This window comes from Bufo gargarizans, chromosome 5 (genome assembly GCF_014858855.1).
Source record: "Bufo gargarizans isolate SCDJY-AF-19 chromosome 5, ASM1485885v1, whole genome shotgun sequence".
Taxonomy (NCBI): Eukaryota; Metazoa; Chordata; class Amphibia; order Anura; family Bufonidae; genus Bufo; species Bufo gargarizans.
The window spans coordinates 178803399-178824411 of NC_058084.1; the positions used below are offsets into that span (position 1 = coordinate 178803399).

General features: G+C 46.0%; 1 protein-coding gene across 1 annotated transcript; it reads left to right on the top strand.

Annotated features, from left to right (window-relative positions):
* The first annotated feature begins 95 nt into the window (after positions 1-95).
* Positions 96-19883, top strand: MRPL32 (mitochondrial ribosomal protein L32). The gene is made up of 3 exons (XM_044294447.1): positions 96-254; positions 5486-5649; positions 19445-19883. The coding sequence occupies exons 1-3, from the start codon at positions 143-145 to the stop codon at positions 19694-19696; spliced, it is 528 nt and encodes a 175-aa protein (XP_044150382.1). The 5' UTR covers positions 96-142; the 3' UTR covers positions 19697-19883.
* The last annotated feature ends 1130 nt before the right edge of the window (positions 19884-21013 follow it).

The following is a 21013-nucleotide window of genomic DNA, read 5'->3' on the forward strand; positions in this document are numbered from 1 at the left end:
GACAGAGTACGCATGCGCGATCTATTTCCGCATATTGAATGGCTGGTTGGTTAGGATGGCCATATTTTGGTTGGCGGGGGTCACGTGTAGCGCACATGCGTGTAACATCCTTTCGGGTGACAGAGGGGAGGTCACTGGAAAGATGGCGATGTCCAGTGGACCTGCTGGAGGAGTTCTCAGTTTGCTTCTGAGATGTTGCTTGAGAGCAGAACAAAGTCTGCTGCGAGCTCTAGGAGTGCAGCCTCTCCACCCAGGTAAGAGCGGCCATGTGACATGAGCAGGTACAGACCACCCTCCCTTATAAGAGGGGTCATATCAGTGCACATGAGCAGGCAGACCACCCACCCTTATTAGAGGGGTCCTTCCAGCCTGTACCTATCATGGGTCTTATCAGTGCACATGAGCAGGTACATGCAGCCAGACCACCCACCCTTATTAGAGGGGTCCTTCCAGCCTGTACCAGTCATGGGTCTTATCAGTGCACATGAGCAGGCAGACCACCCACCCTTATTAGAGGGGTCCTTCCAGCCTGTACCAATCATGGGTCTTATCAGTGCACATGAGTGTACATGCAGCCAGACCACCCACCCTTATTAGAGGGGTCCTTCCAGCCTGTACCAATCATGGGTCTTATCAGTGCACATGAGTGTACATGCAGCCAGACCACCCACCCTTATTAGAGGGGTCCTTCCAGCCTGTACCAATCATGGGTCTTATCAGTGCACATGAGTGTACATGCAGCCAGACCACCCACCCTTATTAGAGGGGTCCTTCCAGCCTGTACCAATCATGGGTCTTATCAGTGCACATGAGTGTACATGCAGCCAGACCACCCACCCTTATTAGAGGGGTCCTTCCAGCCTGTACCTAACATGGGTCTTATCAGTGCACGAGTGTACATGCAGCCAGACCACCCACCCTTATTAGAGGGGTCCTTCCAGCCTGTACCAATCATGGGTCTTATCAGTGCACATGAGTGTACATGCAGCCAGACCACCCACCCTTATTAGAGGGGTCCTTCCAGCCTGTACCTAACATGGGTCTTATCAGTGCACATGAGTGTACATGCAGCCAGACCACCCACCCTTATTAGAGGGGTCCTTCCAGCCTGTACCTAACATGGGTCTTATCAGTGCACATGAGTGTACATGCAGCCAGACCACCCACCCTTATTAGAGGGGTCCTTCCAGCCTGTACCTAACATGGGTCTTATCAGTGCACATGAGTGTACATGCAGCTAGACCACCCACCCTTATTAAAGCGGGTTCTTCCAGCCAAAAAAATTGGACCTCACACAAAATACTTGATGACGGATGCACAGAATCGATTTCTTTTTTCTGTTATTCTGACAGATCAGAAGAAGGGAAAATTAAATGGTGATGTGAATCCAGCCCAACCTGTGGGAAGGATGCATGTTGAGCAGTATTTAGCCATCTGTTGCTGTGTCAACTCCACAAACATGGCTGGGGTCACGTGAGCCCCTGACTAGCTGCGGGCTCTTCCTCTGACATCCAGACCGGATGCGCTCCAGTTTCTTCCTGTGGGCATGTACAGTATAGACCTGGACAGGAAGAAAGAGAAGCACATCGGATATTGTGGGATCGGCAGAAGGGAAAGTATTCAGGGCAGCCAAGCGGCCAATTTCTGGACAGTCCATCATTTTATTTCTGTGTCCGTGACCAAATAGATGTTTGTGCTGGTTGTATTTGACTAGATTATTTTGGTATTATTTTCCAGCTTACAGTAAATGCTGGTAATGAGTACTTAACAGTATGTTGAGCTATAGACATGGGTTGCTTATAATCATTCATTATGTTTTGTCAATTTGTCAGTCAAAAATGTTGGCTGTCCGTGATTTTGGCATAATTTGTCCAGAAAAAAAGAGAGATTCTGGTTAGCAACCTTGAAAGTATTGCTAAAAGTGTATCCTTTGTACAGGTTAGCTGAAAAAAACATTTTAGGTACAGGCCGGGAGAACCCTTTTAGGTCTCATTCAGATGACCATAACCGTTTTTGCAGTCCGCAAAACGCAGATGCCAGCCCTATGATAGAAATGCCTATTCTTGTCCACAATCGCAGACAAGAATAGGACCTGTTCTATCTTTTTTGCTGGGCTGCGGAACGAAACCACGGATGTGGACAGCACACGGTGTGCTGTCTGCATCTTTTACGGTCCCTTTGAAACGAATGGTGGTGAGAAAAGTAGTAAAGCAGAGGAGGTATGTGGGCGGTTAGCGAGAGATCTGTGGATTAGGGTAAAGATATACGGTGGGAGTAGTGAGGACGTTATTAGTGATTAGTTATGTATTAAAGGGGTTATCCCATGACTAATGTAAAAAAAATCAAATCAGACATCATATAGTACATGCCAACCTCTTTCTAACAAAGCTAGAACCGGCCCTGTACCTCACATGGATCCAGAGATCTCCCCATTCAATGCTCTGCTAGATTTATATTAAGCTGGCAGCTCAAGGGGCGTGTCTTTTCTGCTGCAGCTCAGGGGGCGTGTCCATGCTCTCCCTATCCCAGCTCAGGAGCCAGTTGAAGGATGAAACTGAGCATGTGCGGCCATCTCAGGGAGCAGGTCAAAGAAATAAGAAAGAGCAGGTGGCGTTATATAGATACATTTTGTTGAATAAGGCCTCATGCACACGACGGTTGTTGTTTGCCGTTCCGCAAATTGGGGATCTGTTGCCGTTTTTTTTTTCAGTTGTGTGTCTTCCGTTTTTTTGGGCGGACCGCCCAAGAAAAAAGGAAGGTAAAAAAAGTGTCATTTTAATATCCCAACCCAGGATACTGATTCTACAAAAATGGACACGGAAGACAGACGGTTGTGCATCTGCATTTTTGCCGGTCCCATTGACTTGAATGGGTCAGCGAACCGTTTTTCGCGGACAAGAATAGGACAGGTTATATTTTTTTGGACAGACTGGAACCACGGACGCGGATAACAAATGATGGACTATCCACATTTTCAACGGCTCCATAGAAATTAATGGGTCCGCATCAGAAATGCTAAAATCGGCGGAACGTACGCAGAAACAAACAACGGTTGTGTGCATGAGGCCTAACTCGTGACTATACAGAATTTTTAATGATGTGCAATTACAAAAGGATTCAGATCCAGGTGCTGGTTTGAAAACTGCAGAATATTTTTCATGGAACAACCCCTTTAATCATTGGGAGTCCACTATAGAATTCATAAAAACAAGGAAAACATCGACACCATAAATGTATGACTCTGAGCATGTCAGGGTTAAAAACTTTGAAACTCCCCTTTCTAAATGTGAGCAGTCATGTCCTTAGTGTCAAGAGGTATCGGGAAGTAGGACTCGGCAGGGACTGGGAAGGATCAGAATGGGAACTGCGGGGGATCAGTAAGACCAGTATGACTTACTTTTACACTATTCTGATCCATTTTTCAAAATCTTAATCAGCCTGACAGCCCCGTTAATGGATCGGTTTCACCTCGATATTCAACAACAAACGCCTATCCTGTCCAGTTAAGGGCTCTTTCACACCTGCGTTATTGTCTTCCGGCATAGAGTTCTGTCGTCGGGGCTCTATGCCGGAAGAATCCTGATCAGGATTATCCTAATGCATTCTGAATGGAGTGAAATCCGTTCAGGATGTCTTCAGTTCCGGAACGGAACGTTTTTTGGGCGGAGAAAATACCGCAGCATGCTGCGCTTTTTGCTCCGGCCAAAAAAACTGAAGACTTGCCGCAAGGCCGGATCCGGAATGAATGCCCATTGAAAGGCATTGATCTGGATCCGGCCTTAAGCTAAACGTCGTTTCGGCGCATTGCCGGATACGACGTTTAGCTTTTTTATAATGGTTACCATGGCTGCCGGGACGCTAAAGTCCTGGCAGCCATGGTAAAGTGTAGCGGGGAGCGGGGGAGCAGCATACTTGCCATCCGTGCGGCTCCCGGGGGCGCTCCAGAGTGACGTCAGGGCGCCCCACGCGCATGGATGACGTGATCGCATGGCAGGTCATCCATGCGCATGGGGCGCTCTGACGTCATTCTGGAGAGCCCCGGGAGCCGCACGGATGGCTCCTACTATGGCAACCAGGACTTTAATAGCTTACTGGGTGCCATAGTAACACTGAAAGCATTTTGAAGACGGATCCGTCTTCAAATGCTTTCAGTACACTTGCGTTTTACCGGATCCGGCGTGTAATTCCGGCAAGTGGAGTACACGCCGGATCCGGACAACGCAAGTGTGAAAGAGGCCTAAGAAATATTTCCAAAATAGTCCCCTCCTCTTAACGCTCAGATCCCGGCCGCTGTAATTTTCCCCCTTGCCTAACCCACCCAGGTCTCCTGCTAACTATGGTAGTTTCTCTCCACTTTAAACTTTCATGATCACTGCTGCCAGTCACTTCTATCCCTGCCACCACTCTCCATCTAACTCTCTCATTACCAGTCTCTCCAAATTGAAGCCACTATGTTTTCCTTTTGCATGCCGCCCCTATTCCCACCTACATCTTTACCCTAATCCCCAATATCTTGCTAACCGCCCACATAGCTCCTCTTCTTAACTACTTTCCTGGCCACCACGCTTGATGATCATCTTCTCTTCAGCTGCCCCTGTTCTAAGGAACTCTTTCCCTTGTCCTACCAGCCTTGCCCTAATTTCAGAAACTGTTGAGCTAGAGCACCAAGTTTGTATTTGTACAGTCTTCTACTCCCATGGAATGTGTACATCTGTATAATATGTTGCTGATAGAAAAATAAAGGATAATAATATGTGAGATGGCATTTTATAAGTAGAAAATACCCTACAATCTGCAGGCAACATGTTATAGGGCAGGAGGATCTGAACAGATTAATATATAGTTCTGGGTGGGAAAAAGAGTCTGTAAAACGTGTATTTTATTTATTAAAATGTCTCCTATGTCTGAGCTAAGGAGTCGTGTGGGCGGTCCTACTCAGTGATTGACAGATTCACATAGGGAAAGCTGTTAGTCACTGATGGGACTGCCTATATCACTCCTTAGCTCTGAATGAGCAGATATATTGGAGGTGTAGTCCAGGATGTATAGATTGATGGTCTATCCTCAGAATAGGTCATCAGCTGTTTGAGGAAACCAGTGAGCACTAGAGCCTGCTCACAGCGCTGTACATTGTATAGTGGCTGTACTTGGTATTGCAGCTCAGCCCCATGCACTAGGACATGTGACCGATGTACAGTGATATCACTGGCCTAGTAAGAGGCTGCTGCGAGCACCAAGGTCTTTTCAAAAACCTGATCAGCAGAGGTGCCAGGAGTCTAACCCCCACCCATCAAATATGAATGACCTATCCTGAGGATAGGCCATCAATATAAACTATCAATCTTCTCAGCTCCTCCTTTAACATGCTGCCTGCCGATCAGACTGCATGTTCATGGTGCCTGGTTCCTTTAAGGTAATCGTAGTAATGGGACAGACCTGTTCAGGAATTTCACCGAAGACCACTTGTGTTTCTCCTGTTTTGCAGCTCTGGCTGTCCAAGCTCCGTTGTCCTGTCCCTCTGAGAAATCAGATGAAGGTGTCCCCAGTTTTCTGGATAGCATCTTTTGGATGGCTGCACCTAAATCCAGAAGAACAATAGAAGTAAATCGCTGCCGAAGAAGGAATCCTAATAAACTTTTGAAAGAGAAGGTATTCTACGATACTCGCATCTTTAGTCTTCACCGTTGTATTTCCCTCCATACATGTTCTGAAGGTGGCCTGTGTACAGTCTGCGACTGGTAGAATGTGAGATAAATGGGGAAATGGCTCCTCGGCTGTGTATGAAAACTATTTCTCACCACTAAACCCATCCGAACAGCTGTTGCTTTTTTCTTGCTTTATGAGTTATTTTTTTTTCAAGTTTCCTTTTTAATCTCTGGTAACTTCTAGTCTACTCAGATCAAGACATGTCATCTTCCCGCATCACACTCATGAGTCTAAAACTAGAACCTCCGGCCCTCCAGCTGCTGTGAAACTACAACTCCCAGCATGCACACGTATTTGGCTGTTCTTGTTACTCCCACAGAAGTGAAAGGAGGATTCTGGGAGTTGCAGTTTCAGAACAGCCGGAGGTTGCTGATCCCTGTTGTAGAAAGTTAGAATGATATGCTGAAAAGCTACATTTGGGCTGGGTTCAGTTCTGTGGTGGAGGCTCCTTTTGGAGTCTTCTTCACCAATTGCAGCAAAAGCGCACAACGGAATACTGCTGCATCTGGTCATTGGGTTTAGTCCGGCATCAGGGGTGTTCCTCACAGCGGCTGCACTTAGTGGGTCCTCCATATTTTAAATTGGAATATATGTCACAGATGTGAATCTAGTTTTACTCATTGACGTAACTTTTTTGAAGACAAAAAAAGGCTGACTTCCTAATGCTGTCTAATAGACAACACAGCCTTAGGTCTCTTGCACACAAACGTATATTCTTTCTGTGTCCGTTCCGTTTTTTGTTTTTGTTTTTCTTTGCGGACCGTATGCGGAACCATTCATTTCAATGGGTACGCAAAAAAAAGGAAGGTACTCCGTGTGCATTCCGTTTCCGTATTTCCATTCCGCAAAAAAATAGAACATGTCCTATTGTCCGCATTACAGACAAGGATAGGACTGTTCTATGAAGGGCCAGCTGTTCCGTTCCGCAAAATACGGAATGCACAGGGATGTCATCCGTATTTTTTGTGGATCCGTTTTTTGCATACCGCGAAATACATACGGTCATGTGCAAGAGACCTTAGGCCAGGCAGTCACAAGAGGCTTCAAATTGGTGATAGCAGTTAGACACCAGCTCAAGGCCAGTCTAACTTTCCATTTTACTGTGCCAGCTGGAGCAGATCATTAATAAATGTGGCTATTTTCTGAAGACTATAGGTGAGAAGTAAATAGTTCTCACTCTTCTGCAGCTCAAACTGTGCTTTCAGTTTCTTTTATTCTTTATAAACATTTCATAGTTTTCATATACCCTTTTTTTTCTTTGAGAGCTCTGAGCTGATCTCTATCCCATGCTGTGCGACGTTTCGGGGGTCTCGCCCACCTTACTCATGCGTGATCATGGGATGTAATCAAGTTCCTTAAATACATCTTACCCTTATTACATCACTTACAAATATTTACATATGAACTATACATTTCAATAATTCTAAAAACTCTAACCTGTTACATAGATACTGTTCATAGAAACACCTTGAAATTACAGATTTCATTTAAAGAGGACCCTTCATTACAATAACAAAATCTGAACTAAGTATGCTGACATGGAGAGCGGCGCCCAGGGATCTCCCTGCACTTGCTATTATCCCTGGGCACCGCTCCGTTCTCCCGGTATAGGCTCCGGTATCTTCAGATTTTCCGCTCAACTGGAAGGAGCCTGCTCTAGTTCTCCTGGGCGTCTCCTTCTCCCAGGCTGGAGTGCTGGCCAATTGCAGCGCTCAGCTCATAACCTGAGAGGAGACGCCCAGGAGAACAAGAGCAGGCTCCTCCCAGTTGAGCTGAAAATCTGAAGATAGCGGGAGAACGGAGCGGCGCCCAGGGATAATAGTAAGTGCAGGGAGATCCCTGGGTGCCGCTCTCCATGTCGGCATACTTAGTTTAGATTTTTTATTGTAATGAAGGGTCCTCTTTAACCTCTTTGGTCTCATTGTTTCCATCTGAGTTATCCATCATGTTGTTGTAATTTGCGTTTATGGTGTATTGCCTAGATGAATATATTCTAATTTTGTCAATTTCAATTCATTCCATGTATGTCTCACTTCATAACAGTGTTGCAACAATGGAGTTTGACTATATTTATTTTCTCTCTTATTTTATTTTTTTCTTCCTCATTTTAGTTTAGAGCTTCAATGTATCTTTTGATATTAGATTTATGTTATTCAATGTGTGCGGGAGATACTCGTGCAAGACGCCACCCTTGATAACCGTATGCTTGCTTTTCTAATGACACTGCTAGAATTCATACTAACTAAAAAAACGACTTCTGATTTGATGAAGATTACGGTATTACTTGCAGCTGCAAGTAATCAAAATGTATAGTTCATATGTAAATATTTGTAAGTGATGTAATAAGGGTAATGTGTATGTAAGGAGCCTGATTAAATCCAAGGATCACGCATGAGTAAGGGGGCGTAACAAATTACCGTAATTATTAATCGATTTTCCCAATTACGTCACTGATAAAGGTCATTCACAGTATGTTTGAGGACGCTAAAATAAAAATAACAAACCAACTTTATTAGAAAAATACTTACAAAATAACTCTGGGAACCATACTTGTATATATCTCTGAAAGAACGATACCATAAGTCAGAACAATAAAGGGTATTGCCGGTTAATCCACCTGGGTATCTCTGTTCCTATTGGTATCACTAGTGAGGGTACGGATGGAGGTATCTTATCTCATATCAGTGGACCCTGCTCTCATACACAGTGCCCTACAATCACCCCCTTCCTTGTACATTTTTGTTTATCCTCCCTTACCAATGATGATAAATACTAAGGTGGAAATCGCTGTATCCCTCACTATCAAAATAGCGCAAAATCTATTTGGCTGCCTGTCACATATTCATAATCTCTGTTATTGCTGGCTGTAGTTAACTCTGACTCTATGCGTTTCTGGTTGTTACCTAAACCTCATCAGGAGCCTTTTGACTATATTGCCTAACGCTGCCTAATTCATTATAGACAAACAAACACCAATGCGCACGCGCCACCTCTCCACGTGGCAGCGCACTCGGCGCTATTGCGGCCGCCAAAACCCCAGTGATTTATCAGTATGGCTCCGCCCCTAAGCTCCGGTCTGGCCAATCAGTAGTCTCTGCGCCTGGGAGGTAGGAGCGCTCCGTCAGCCGTCACTCAATCGGCCCAACCTCGATAGGTGAGAAAATCCCCCTATATTGGGGACCTAAACGGCGGATATCTCCTAATCAGGAGGTAAATAACAGGGACATATTAAAGCAAAAAAATCTGGATATGGTGGATATTGCAAATTTTCAATAACGGAAGACTGCATATGAGTAAGTATTGCGAATATCGTATGTATTCCATTATGGAGAACCGCATATGATCATGCGCACATCCAGTGGATGGCTGCTAGCTCTTGAACAGCCATCAAATCACAGAGTGACAGGGAAATCTGTACTCAATATTTCCCAAACTCAATGAATGACATTATAAAAAGTTTAGCAGCAATACATGAGATGCCATGACAAACCCCAAGGTTATGGTCACATGTTTTAACGCTCAAGTATAGACAAAAGTCAATGTATAGTGACCACTATAATCGGTAGTGTACCACACTTGCATACTCCACCCTGATCCTGCACAAGGCATTAGGACACACATTCAGAAAGCAGCCCAAATATGTAAGGAAAAGCAATTACCATAGCACACCCCACTTGGGCACCAGGCTACTGCTACATATGTGATAAAATGCCATGAAAATAACACCAGATGATTATGAGGAGTTTCCTATACAGGCCGAGAACTTGGAGAGACCACCGAACCCCAACGCCCGTTTTGCTGACGCCTCCTCCTGGGGGCGTGCCCAACCATCCTTTCCACCTCCTATTTATAACCCATCACATGAGTCTAAATTTACTACACCTGCAGGTAATCCCTCACATCTGAGACAACCGCAGGTGATGCAATGCTGCCTCATCCTGTCTACAAACGTTGTTCTGCCGGGTCTCGCGATGAAGGGCGCCCACGTGATCCAGCTGGTCACGTAATCTGCCCTGTCATGGCTCCCGGCCATATCTAAAAGATTGCAATATTTTAACTGTGAGTATCGGTCACTTGACCACTTGGTCACGTGAGGCGTGCTAGCCACGGCCTAAAACTGTCACCTGATCAAACCCAGGGCGCCATCTTGGAAAGGGGGGGCAACCCTAAATATTTGGGCTGCTTTCTGAATGTGTGTCCTAATGCCTTGTCCCGATTATACTGGTCACTATACATTGACTTTTGTCTATTTGTGTGAGTTATAGTTAACATGTGACCATAACCTTGGGGAGAGTATCTTTGTCATGGCATCTCATGTATTGCTGCTAAACTTTGAGTTTTGTATTAAATTGCATCAATAAATTATCATTTTACATTATATTTGTGTGTTTGAATATTTGGTGATTTTGGGTACGGTGTCGCACATATTGCACCAATGGTGGTTTTGTAACATTGGAGATTTCAATATTTCCTTACACTGTAACTCCATTATACACCCCCAACTTAATAGTACCCTAGATGACATGCCAGGAGTGGACGCACCCTTCTTGGTGCATAATAATATTAAAACCGACCAAAAGGAGTGGGTCAATAGAGTACAAAAGAACACTTATAATACCAAGGTAATCCAAAAGTAACATAATTTTATTAGAAAATCACAGAAAGACATGATTGACAAGTCACACAAAGACATTTAATACAGGTCACAAAACATGAACAAATTTAAAACCAAGAGGACGATGGTGGATTGCTGGTATATATTAGTAAAGTGCACGTGCAATAATCTTGATTGGTCATCAGTATAAGGTGTGTAACACCTAACCACTATGGCTCCAAATTACATAATCCAACCCATATGCAAATATAGTACAACACATACCAAAATTTTAGGGGTGGAAGTACACACCACAAAGGCTAACTGAGGCAAATGGTGACTACAGTTGTAATAGGCACATAGAAAATTCTGACCAAGCAGCTTAGTATACCTCACAGGAACACCACCGGTCCGCTCCCCAACGCACGTTTCGCGGTCAGTCATGTCTTTCTGTTATTTTCGAATAAAATTGTTACTTTTGGATTACCTTGGTATTATAAGTGTTCTTTTGTACTCTATTGACCCACTCCTTTTGGTCGGTTTTCATACTTTTAATCAGGGGTGGACCCTGAAGTTATTTTGGGCTATATATAGGTTCTGCATAATAATATCACCCTATCCCATTGTGAATCCCTGGGTGCACCGTGCCTCACTTGCCACAGTGATATACTGTACCCTGATGCATGGCATAATTAGCCCATTCAGTCCTGAATTGGATAACTATCCCAGGGGCTGAATATGCAGTGACCGCTCACATCATTGTCATATCATTGTGGGGTGTTACGGCTAGAGAGACCTGGGGTCCTTAGCATACGATGTACTAAAATGTGCTAAAATGTACAGGGATCACTCGCGTCCCTGCCGCAGTCACGTCGTTATGGGGTGTTTTTAATCTATCAAGATCAATTACATCCCTATCACTGTCCCATCAGTATGGAGTATCGAGACTTCAAGACCTAAAGTCCTGAGGTCCTTAACCACTTAAAGGGAACCTGTCATCTGGATTTTGGGTATAGAGCTGAGGACATGGGCTGCTAGATCGCCTCTAGCACATCCGCAATATCCATTCCCCATAGCTCTGTCCTTTTTATTGTGTCAAAAAAACAATTTTATATATATGAAAATGAGGCTACTAACGTTTCCGGAGCCCAGCTACGCCCAATGTGAAGCAGCCCAGCACCGCCCCGCATACTCCGAATCTCCTCCTCGCTCCCCGACGTCACAAAGCTAGAGCGCTGTAATCTCGCGATGCGCAAGCTAGCGCATGCACAGTGTTGACATAGTGTTCCTTCCCTGTGCTGGCATCAGGCTCAAGGAACTAACTGGGCAGGCGCTAGCTTGTGCATCGCAAGATTACAGCGCTCTAGCTTTGTGACGTTGGGGAGCAAGGAGGACATTCGGAGGATGTGGGGGCGGTGCTGGGCTCCTTCAGTGGGCGTGGCTGGGCTCAGAGTCAGAGAACACTGGACTCATTTCTCAAGCATGGAGGGGACAGGACTCCTCTAAGGTTAATTTACAGATCTATAAAAATCGTTTTTTTGACACGATAAAAGCACAGAGAGCTATGGGGACTGGATATTGCGGATGTGCTAGCGGCGATCTAGCAGCCCATGTCCTCGGCTCTATACCCAAAATCAAGGTGACAGGTTCCCTTTAATGTCTGTCTACATGACCGCATGCGGAGGTGGCTCAATTAAAAATAAGCATAACCATGGGTGATGGGTAGAGATGGCCTTGCGGTTCACCCGGCGGTCGTGATTCGCCGAACATGCGGTGATGTCCGCCGGCGCCATATTCTTTTGCATTGCGCTAAACTTTGACCCAAGACACATCCATCAGGTGGGACAGAACAGCCAATTGAGATGTTTCAGGACATGGACCTACCCCCACCCTATAAAAGAACCCGATCTGGCAGCCATTTTACATTCTGTGTTTTGCCAGTGTAGGGAGAGGTTGCTTTGTGGAGCAGGCTGTTAGGGACACCAAACGCTAGCTAATAGCACCACAAAAGTCCTTTTTAAGGACTGGTATAGGTGTGCTATTGATAGTTGTGATATACTTATAATGTACTTTGTAACATAGAAAGTATATTATAGTGCATTTGTATTGTGCAGCAGTTGTGTGCGGTTTTGCTGTGATACCGCAGCTCTATAGAGGGACAAACGCTATTGGAACAACCTGTTGTCCCCAAAAAATTTGAGGGGTGTGATATACCTTCTTCCACAAAATACTGATTGAGGGCTGCGATATACCTGTTGCCCCAAGAAAACAGGGTGGTGGGATATAACTGTTGTGGCAAAAAAAATAATTGAGGGGTGTGATATACCTGCTTCCACAAAATACTGATTAAGGGGTTCAATATACCTGTTTCCACCAAATATTGATTGAGGCCTGCGATATACCTGCTTCCACAAAATACTGCTCTTCTCTAGGGTCTTAGGCACAGGGTCATTTTGAAAACGACAGGCAGAGGAAGAGGCAGGCCGTTCCACAGGGGTGGCAGGGTCGGGCAGGTGCACCAGGATGGAACCTAAGTGGAAAGTTGGAGAAAGCACATTACTTCAAACGGCGCACCAAAGTTGGTTGAGTGGCTCACTCAGCCTTCCGCTTCTGCACCCTCCTCATCCTCTGTATCTGCACCCTCCTCACTCTTTGCTGTGTGCACCCCCAAAGACACCACCACCACCACCATAGCTCCTCCACTCGGGTCAGAGTAATTATTTTCCCATCCGTTCCCAGACCTTAGCGATGCGCAGCCATTCAGGCAGAGGAGGTAGCAACGGCTGTCACCCAGCAGTCTGACGACAGTACCCAGATCAGTCCAAAGAGGGAGGTCCCCACTGTTACTGCCTACTCCAAGATCTCAAATGTCAGTGGTGGGGAAGGTGACAATGATGACGTGTCGATGGATGTTACGTGGGTGACCACAAGAGAGGAAGAGGAGGGGAGTTCAGAGGGAGAGATGGAGCAGCAGAGAAGGAGGAGAAGCAGGCAGAGCTTGCAGGGCACAGTAGGCAAAAAGCAGACTGCAAATTTATCTGTAGCGAGCCATCCATCATGCACAGTCACTTCTTGCGCTCCCAGGACGCCGGCTCATGGCTCCACAGTGTGGGCTTTTTTTAACGTGTCAACTGCTGACAATAGTGTTGCCATCTGCAGCCTGTGCTGTCAACGCATAAGTCGCGGTAAGCCCAACACTTGCCTAGGAGCGACCGCCTTAAGAAGGCACTTGGCCTCCCATCACCGAGCCTAGTGGGAGCAACGCTGTCAGAACCCACAAAGCCACACTCCAGGCGCTACACGTCCTGCCTTTTCTCCTCTCTCCTCACATTTGTCCTCCACTCCACCTTCCACCGTGCCATCGTCGTGTTCATCTGGCAGAAGGTAGGCTTCCATGGCACAAATGTTCGAGCGTAAAAAGTTGATGATGCCTGATAACCCTCTTGCCCAATGGCTGACTGCTGACTTGTCGGAACTGCTAGCCCCCCAACTACTGCCAAATAAACTGGTGGAGGTCTTTAGAAAATTTGTGGCCATTGGCACACCGCAATGGAAGGTCCCCGGAAGGAAATATTTCTCCTAGAAGGGCATCCCAGAGCTTTATGGCCACGTTCAGCGCCAAGTTAATATATCTCTCTGGCACACAGTGTCTGCGCCAAGATACATCTGACCACATACCTGTGGTCTAGCAAACACGGGCAGGGAAGGTACATAACTTTTACTGCCCACTGGGTGAACCTTCTGATGGCCGTCAAGCATGTATCCCATGGCTCCCGTGTGGATTTGGTGTTACCGCCACGGATTGCATGCAGGCCTGCCTCTTCTTCTTCTCCTCCTTTTACTCCATCCTACGTCTCCTCCTCGGCTGACTTCTCCTTTTCCACTGCTACCGCCTCTTCCGCTGCCACCCCTCAACTCCCCAGAACGTATTCAACGTCCCATGTGAGACGTTGCCATGCTGTGCTGCGGCTGTTGTGCCTGAAAGCCAAGAGCCACACCGGTCCTGCACTGTTTTCAGTTCTGCGGTCACAGGCCAATCAGTGGCTAACCCCGCTCAATTTGACAGTTGGTAAAGTGGTGTGCGACAATGGTGCCAATCTGCTGATCTCACTGAAACAGGGCAAAATGACACATGTGCCGTGCATGGCACACGTCCTGAACTTAGTTGTGCAGCGATTCTTTGCCAAACACCCCGGGGTCCAGGATGTCTTCGGGCAGGCCAGAAAAATCTCTGGCCATTTTAGAAGATCTCACACGGCCATGGCTCGCCTTGCTGGCGTTCAGTGGCAACACCACTTGCCCGTCAAACGTCTGATTGTGACTGCCCGATGTGCTGGAACTCCACCTTTGTATATGCTTGATGGGCTGCTCCAGCAGCAACGTGCCATTAACTACTACCTGTACGAACTCTGCAGCAGGATAGGTTTTGTGGAGCTTGGTTTCTTTTCACAGCACCAGTGGCTGCTCATGTGCGACGCATGCAGACTTCTGCAGCCATTTGATGAGATCGCTAAACTGGTCAGTCGCAGCCAAGGCGCCATCAGTGACATCGTACCTTACGCCTTCTTTCTGGAGCGTACATTGCGTCGTGTCATTGATCAAACCATCGAGGAGCAGGAGCTGGAAGATGGGGAAGTCTCAATACCCGGGGGGGAACTACTCCATCTGAGGCAAGCCACAGGAGTCTGAAGAAGAGTCAGAGGAGGATAGTGGCTGGGGGGGAGGAGGATCAAGAAGAGCAGGCTTTGAGGGGGACTTGAAACTTTTCTGGGATCCCTGGTGTTGTCCGTGGCTGGGGGGAGGAGACCGAGGATGACAGTCTCCTGGGCGATGAACAGGAGCCAGGGCGCTCCACCACTTCCAATTTAGTGCAAATAGGGGTCTTCATGCTCCAGTGTTTGGAGAGGGACCCCCGTATAAAAAGCATAAAGGGCAAGGACCAGCACTGGGTGGCAACGTACTTAGACGCCTGGTACAAACACAAAATGGTGGACATGTTACCAGCATCACAGAGGGCTGGCAGAATGCAGCATTTACAGGCTTTGCTGTGAGAGATGCTGCATTCTGCTGTTGCGGGCGCTGGCAGAGAAATTTCCACCCACAGCGAAACAGGTGCGGGTATTAGTCCTACCGCGCCTGCAAGAAGAGGGTGGTTTGAAGATGTGTTGGTCACTTCGGATATGAGATCATTCTTGCAGCCAACCCATCGACAGCCGTCCTCTGGATCCAGCCTCAGGGAACGCCTAGACCGACAGGTGTCAGACTACATCTGGTTAACGACCGACGTGGACGCTCTGAGAAGCGAGGAACCTCTGGACTACTAGGTGTGCAGGCTTGAACCTGTGACTAGAGCTGGCACAATTTGCCATGGAACTCTTGGCTTGTCCCTCGTCGAGTGTCCTGTCTGAAAGGACGTTCAGTGCAGCAGGGGGGATCATAACCGATAAGCGCACTCGCCTAGCTCACGACAGTGTGGACTACCTCACATTTCTAAAAATGAATGAGGCATGGCTCTCGGAGGAATTCAACACCTGTGAAGACCACGTTTAATTGAATTTCCTCATGCCAGCCCACACACATCTCCCACCACCCACAACAAAAAAATGTTCCTTGTCTTATGTATATACAGCGGCATAAAAGGCCTTTTCTGTCAGATGAATGCCTAATATTTGGGGCCTATACTCCACTGGCCTACAATAAAATTGTTATTTAGTGACCGCCTAATGTACCTCCAGCCACATAAGCATTGTTCTTTTCTGTCAGGTGAATGCCTATTTTTTGGGGCCTGTACTCCCGTGGCCTAAAATAAAACACTTGATCGCGAATGCATTTTCGTGACCTGCCCCGACCGATGTTCATTGATCACTAGTGATAGGTCCAATAGTTCAGATGAAGCAACTGTAGGAAATGTGATCATTTAACCCATCTGAGGCGGAATGTCCATTGGGCCTCTTTTTGCAGAAGGAGCTTATCCATGTCCCCACCCCTCGGTCATGGTCTGATTGATCACTTCAATCCCCTGGAAGTTCATCTTGGCTGGACTGCCTTTATGGCGTTCTACCATGTGGCGAGCAATAGGTGTGTCAGCCTCTTTGCTTAACACCCAGATGCTCGCCAATACGTCTCCTGAACTCTCGCAGGGTTTTCCCTACATATTGGATCCCACATGAGCATGTGGCGAGATATATACGCCCGGTTGTCCTGCAATTCACATATGTTCTGATTATTGTAGGACTGACCCGTCTTTGTGCTCATGAAAATGCTGCCCTTTTTGATGGAACTACAGGCAATGCAATTGCCGCATCTAAACGTACCCTTTGAGGGATTCTGTAGCCAGTTGGAACCCTGTCGCACTGGCTGGAGAAAGCTGTGTACAAGGCAAGCCCTGATATTACGTCCACGCCGATATGTAATCGCTGGATTCTCACCAACCAGATGTCGCACATCTGGGTCTGGACATAAAATGCCCTAGCATTGTGACAATATCTCCCTTACTTCTACATGGGAATCATCAAAATTACCTATAATGCGGATCTGTTCCGATGCCTTGTTCAATTGCCGCGGGTTAAGTAATGAGGTCCTTTCACAACTGAGGGCATGTTGGTATGCCTGATTAAGGACCCTCCTAGAATACCCCCGACATCTAAATCTTTGTAAATCTGCCGCCGCCATCTGGAAGTCCCGCATCCTCGAGCAGTTGCGCCTCAGACGCAAATACTGACCCTTAGGCCTCTTGCACACGACCGTATGGCTTTTTCAGTATTTTGCGGTCTGCAAAAAACTGATCCGCAAAAAATCGGATGACATCCGTGTGCATTCTGTTTTTTGCGGAATAGAACAACTGGCTCCTGATAGAACAGTACTATCCTTGTCTGTTATGTGGACAATAATAGTACATGTTTTATCTTTGAACAGAAATACGGAAACGGAGTACATTCCGTTTTTTTTTTTGCGGACCCGTTGAAATGAATGGCTCGGTATACAGAACGTAAACGGGGAAAAAAATAAACGTGTGCAAGAGGCCTTAGAGATTCCACGTTTCAAGGCCAGCGGGTGACAACTGTGCGTGCCTAGCAGGCTGTTCGTGGCGGTATTTTCCCGGAACAAACGCGTGCCCAGAGTGACATCCTCTCCCTTTTATAGATGGTAAGGTCAAGAAATGTAATACTCGATGGATTGGTTTCCCATGTGAAGAATAGGCCCCAATTGTTATTTAGCCTGGCCACAAATGAAGCAAATGTGTCCTTGTCCCCTTTCGAAAGGATGAACACATCTTCATTGTATCTTATCCACATTACAATCGACGATGCTTCATCCCTAAACTCATCACCAGTGACAATTTCCTGTTCCCACCTGCCCAGATATATATTGGCGAAAGTGGGGGCACATGGGCCACACCCTTTATTTGATGGTAGAACTTATTGTCAAACAGAAATGTGTTTTGTTCCAAAATAAATGTCATTAATTGGAGCACAAAGCGTTATGAGGTTGGAGATGAGTGCCCTGTTCACATAAGACCTCGGCCACTGCCTCACATCCCCTGTCGTGGGGTTAGTTATGCAATGCCTCTACGTCCAGGCTTGCTAATATCATATCATCTTCTATCTGGATGCCATCAATGCGTTTGATGACATCCATAGAATCCCTGGTGTACGAGGGCAAGGCAGTGACGAAAGGCCTTAAAATCGGAACCACATAGGTGCTAATGGGATGTGTCAGGCTATTCGTGCCTGACACAATTGGTCCCCCCTTAAGTGGATTTAGCAAGATGTGTCAACCACTTTAACCCTTTAGGAAGCGCCCTTTTAAGGCTACTTTCACACCTGTGTTAGGTGCGGATCCATCTGGTATCTGCACAGACGGATCCGCACCTATAATGCAAACGCTTGTATCCGTTCAGAGCGGATCAGTTTGCATTATTCTGTCAAAAAAAAGTCTGCCAAAACGGTCAATGGGGGACGGATCCGTTTTCAATTGCACCATATTGTGTCAGTGAAAACTGATCCGTCCCCATTGACTTACATTGTAAGTCAGGACGGGGTCGGCGGACACACAAAAAAAACCTGCTGTCCGCAATGGATGCGGACACCAAAACGCGTGTCCGCATCCATGGCGGATTGGAGCCAAACTGATGCATTCTGAACGGATTCTTATCCATTCAGAATGCATTGGGGCTAAACTGATCCGTTTTGAACAAACGGAATTCAAAACGCCAGTGTGAAAGTAGCCTAATACTTTTCTTTTAACCCAATTCTTTATTTTATTTATTTTAATTTTATTTTAAAGATGAAAATATCGTGGTAGTTAACTTACCCGTTTCAATACTATGAGTCTCATAGGAATGTTTAGAGCAAGTAATGCCAAAAATGCTGTAAGATTGGGTCAGAGTGCTGGTCAAGTAATATATGCTTCAGTCATACAAGTAAAGGAGTTGTGTTATCTGGGACTTTGATGGCATATCGCTATGATATGCCATCAAAGTCAGGTAGGTGCGGGTCCCATCTCTCAGACCCACACCTATCTCTAAAACAGGCCCCCGAATGCGTACACGGTGCGCACTCCATTCATTTCTATGGGAGTTTAAAAAAAACAGCAGAGCGAGCGTGCTCCAGTATTTTCGCAATTCCCATAGAAATGAATGTATGGGACGCCTGAAAATACAATAGCCATCTCCGTTCTGGAGAGAAGTGCAGGTTCCACCTGTGGGACCTGCACCTATCTGACACTGGTGGCATAGTCTAACGATATCTCAAAAGAGACACTACCCCTTTAACTACCCTGCTATTTGAATATTATATTTCATTACTAATGATTTGCCATTTTTTTGTAAGAGATTCTGTAGAACGTCTTGTATGAACCTGGCCTTACGCACGTACACATTTCTGGGGTAAAGAGGGGGCTAACTGCAGGGAGACTGATTAATATTTTTTTTTTCTTAATTACTTTGTGGTTGTGTAGTGGCTTTTATCCACTTGTGTAGATCAGAACTTCAGCGCACAAGATTTCTGGGTCGGGAACCTATAGCTGAAACCTTCAAATAAGACCCAGTGTACCATGATTGATATATTGGCTTTTTTGACCACGCTGCCTCTGCTTGGATAGAAATGTTTTTATCCTTCTATTTAATTATATATTTTTTTTCAGAATAACATTGACACGTGTCCGGAATGTGGGCATCTGAAGCTGAAACACGTCCTGTGTGGATTCTGCTATGATAGAGTTCGCCGTGAAACGCACCTTATCAGGAAGGAAATACAAGCCGTGGAAGGAGGACCTTTCAAAACTCCCACTGTGGAAACCGTCATTCTTTATGACGGGGAAAAGCCACGTCCTGAAGATGAAGGGAAGAGGATTATTGAGCAGAAACGGAAACGCCCATCATGGTTCTCCTATTGATATAGTTGTCATTTTTCTTCTGCTATGCAGTGTCCTTAATGCCTTCAAAGTGAAGTGGAGAACATCTATTTAGATTGTGTTACTCGTACCTCAGATGCAGACATGTCATGTCTTCAGTTTGGCTTTTGTGGTTACATTGAATCTTCATGGCTACATGTATTAAAATACACCAGTATCTCCTTTGTAAGTATGTAGTTGGGTGACATTATTTAATACTCAGGTGCATGCACAAATTACTCCGCATTTTGATTTTAGAATCAAAGAATATGAGGGGCACACCTACAAATGGAAATCACATGGACCGCCAGCCAATACGTATGTGTAACTGATTATTTATTAACACCACACTTTTATTAACAATGTTTCAAACGCGCAGGGATTGACGCGCACTACCTCTATTGGGGTCTGAATGTTCAGGCCGTAGCAGGTAATTGCATAGACAGTCTTGATCATAGAATATCTTCATAGCATGTGTGACTTAGTCTGCTGCTAAACCGCACTGTGTAGCCGGTATTTTGTCTGCTGTTACCTCCGGTCTGCTGTTACCTTATATACCAGACGCGTTTCAGAGTTGGCAGTGACTCCTTCCTCAGTGGTCCACTGAGGAAGGAGTCACTGCCAACTCCGAAACGCTTCTGGTATATAAGTCTCGAGTAAAGAAAATAGCCGCAGCCCATCATCTGCGCACCATCCTGGAATTTCCGGAAGCGCTTTTTCACAGAGCAGACAGAAAGAAACACAAGCTTTGTGGTGTCTCGGATCAGAGACACCAAGCAACGCCGAACTACACATCGGGTCCTGATTACTCCTGACCCCGGTGTCTACATCAGTGTTTTTCCTGTCTCAGTAACCTACTCACCTGTTTGAGAGAACGGACCGGAGCCTAGACCACCGATGCTGTAACACGTGGGACGCCACGCTAAGCATGGGTGACCGGTCATTTCATCGCATCAGAACAGTGAGTAGTGTGTTCACACACAGTACAGTTTAGCAGCAGATTAAGTGACATATGCTGTGAAGAAAATCTATGACTAAGGCTACATGCACACGACCGTATTTTGTTTCAGTGTCCGATCCGTTTTTTTTTTGCGGATAGGATGCGGACCCATTCATTTCAATGGGTCCGCAAAAAACAAGGACAGCACACAGTGTGCTGTCCGCATTAGTATGTCCGTTCCGTTTCTCCGCTAAAAAAAATAGTGCATGTCCTATTTTTTTCTAGTTTGCGGACAAGTATAGGCATTATTACAATGGATCCGCAAAAAAAACGGATCCGCAAAAAAAACGGATGCCATACGGAATGTCATCCGTTTTTTT

What these genes read in the sequence shown, in the direction of transcription:
- MRPL32 (XM_044294447.1), top strand. Translation starts at nt 143, where the DNA reads ATGGCGATGTCCAGTGGACCTGCTGGAGGAGTTCTCAGTTTGCTTCTG. An exon ending in AGTGCAGCCTCTCCACCCAG is followed by an intron (nt 255 to 5,485) that starts GTAAGAGCGGCC and finishes CCTGTTTTGCAG; the next exon opens with CTCTGGCTGTCCAAGCTCCG. An exon ending in ATAAACTTTTGAAAGAGAAG is followed by an intron (nt 5,650 to 19,444) that starts GTATTCTACGAT and finishes ATTTTTTTTCAG; the next exon opens with AATAACATTGACACGTGTCC.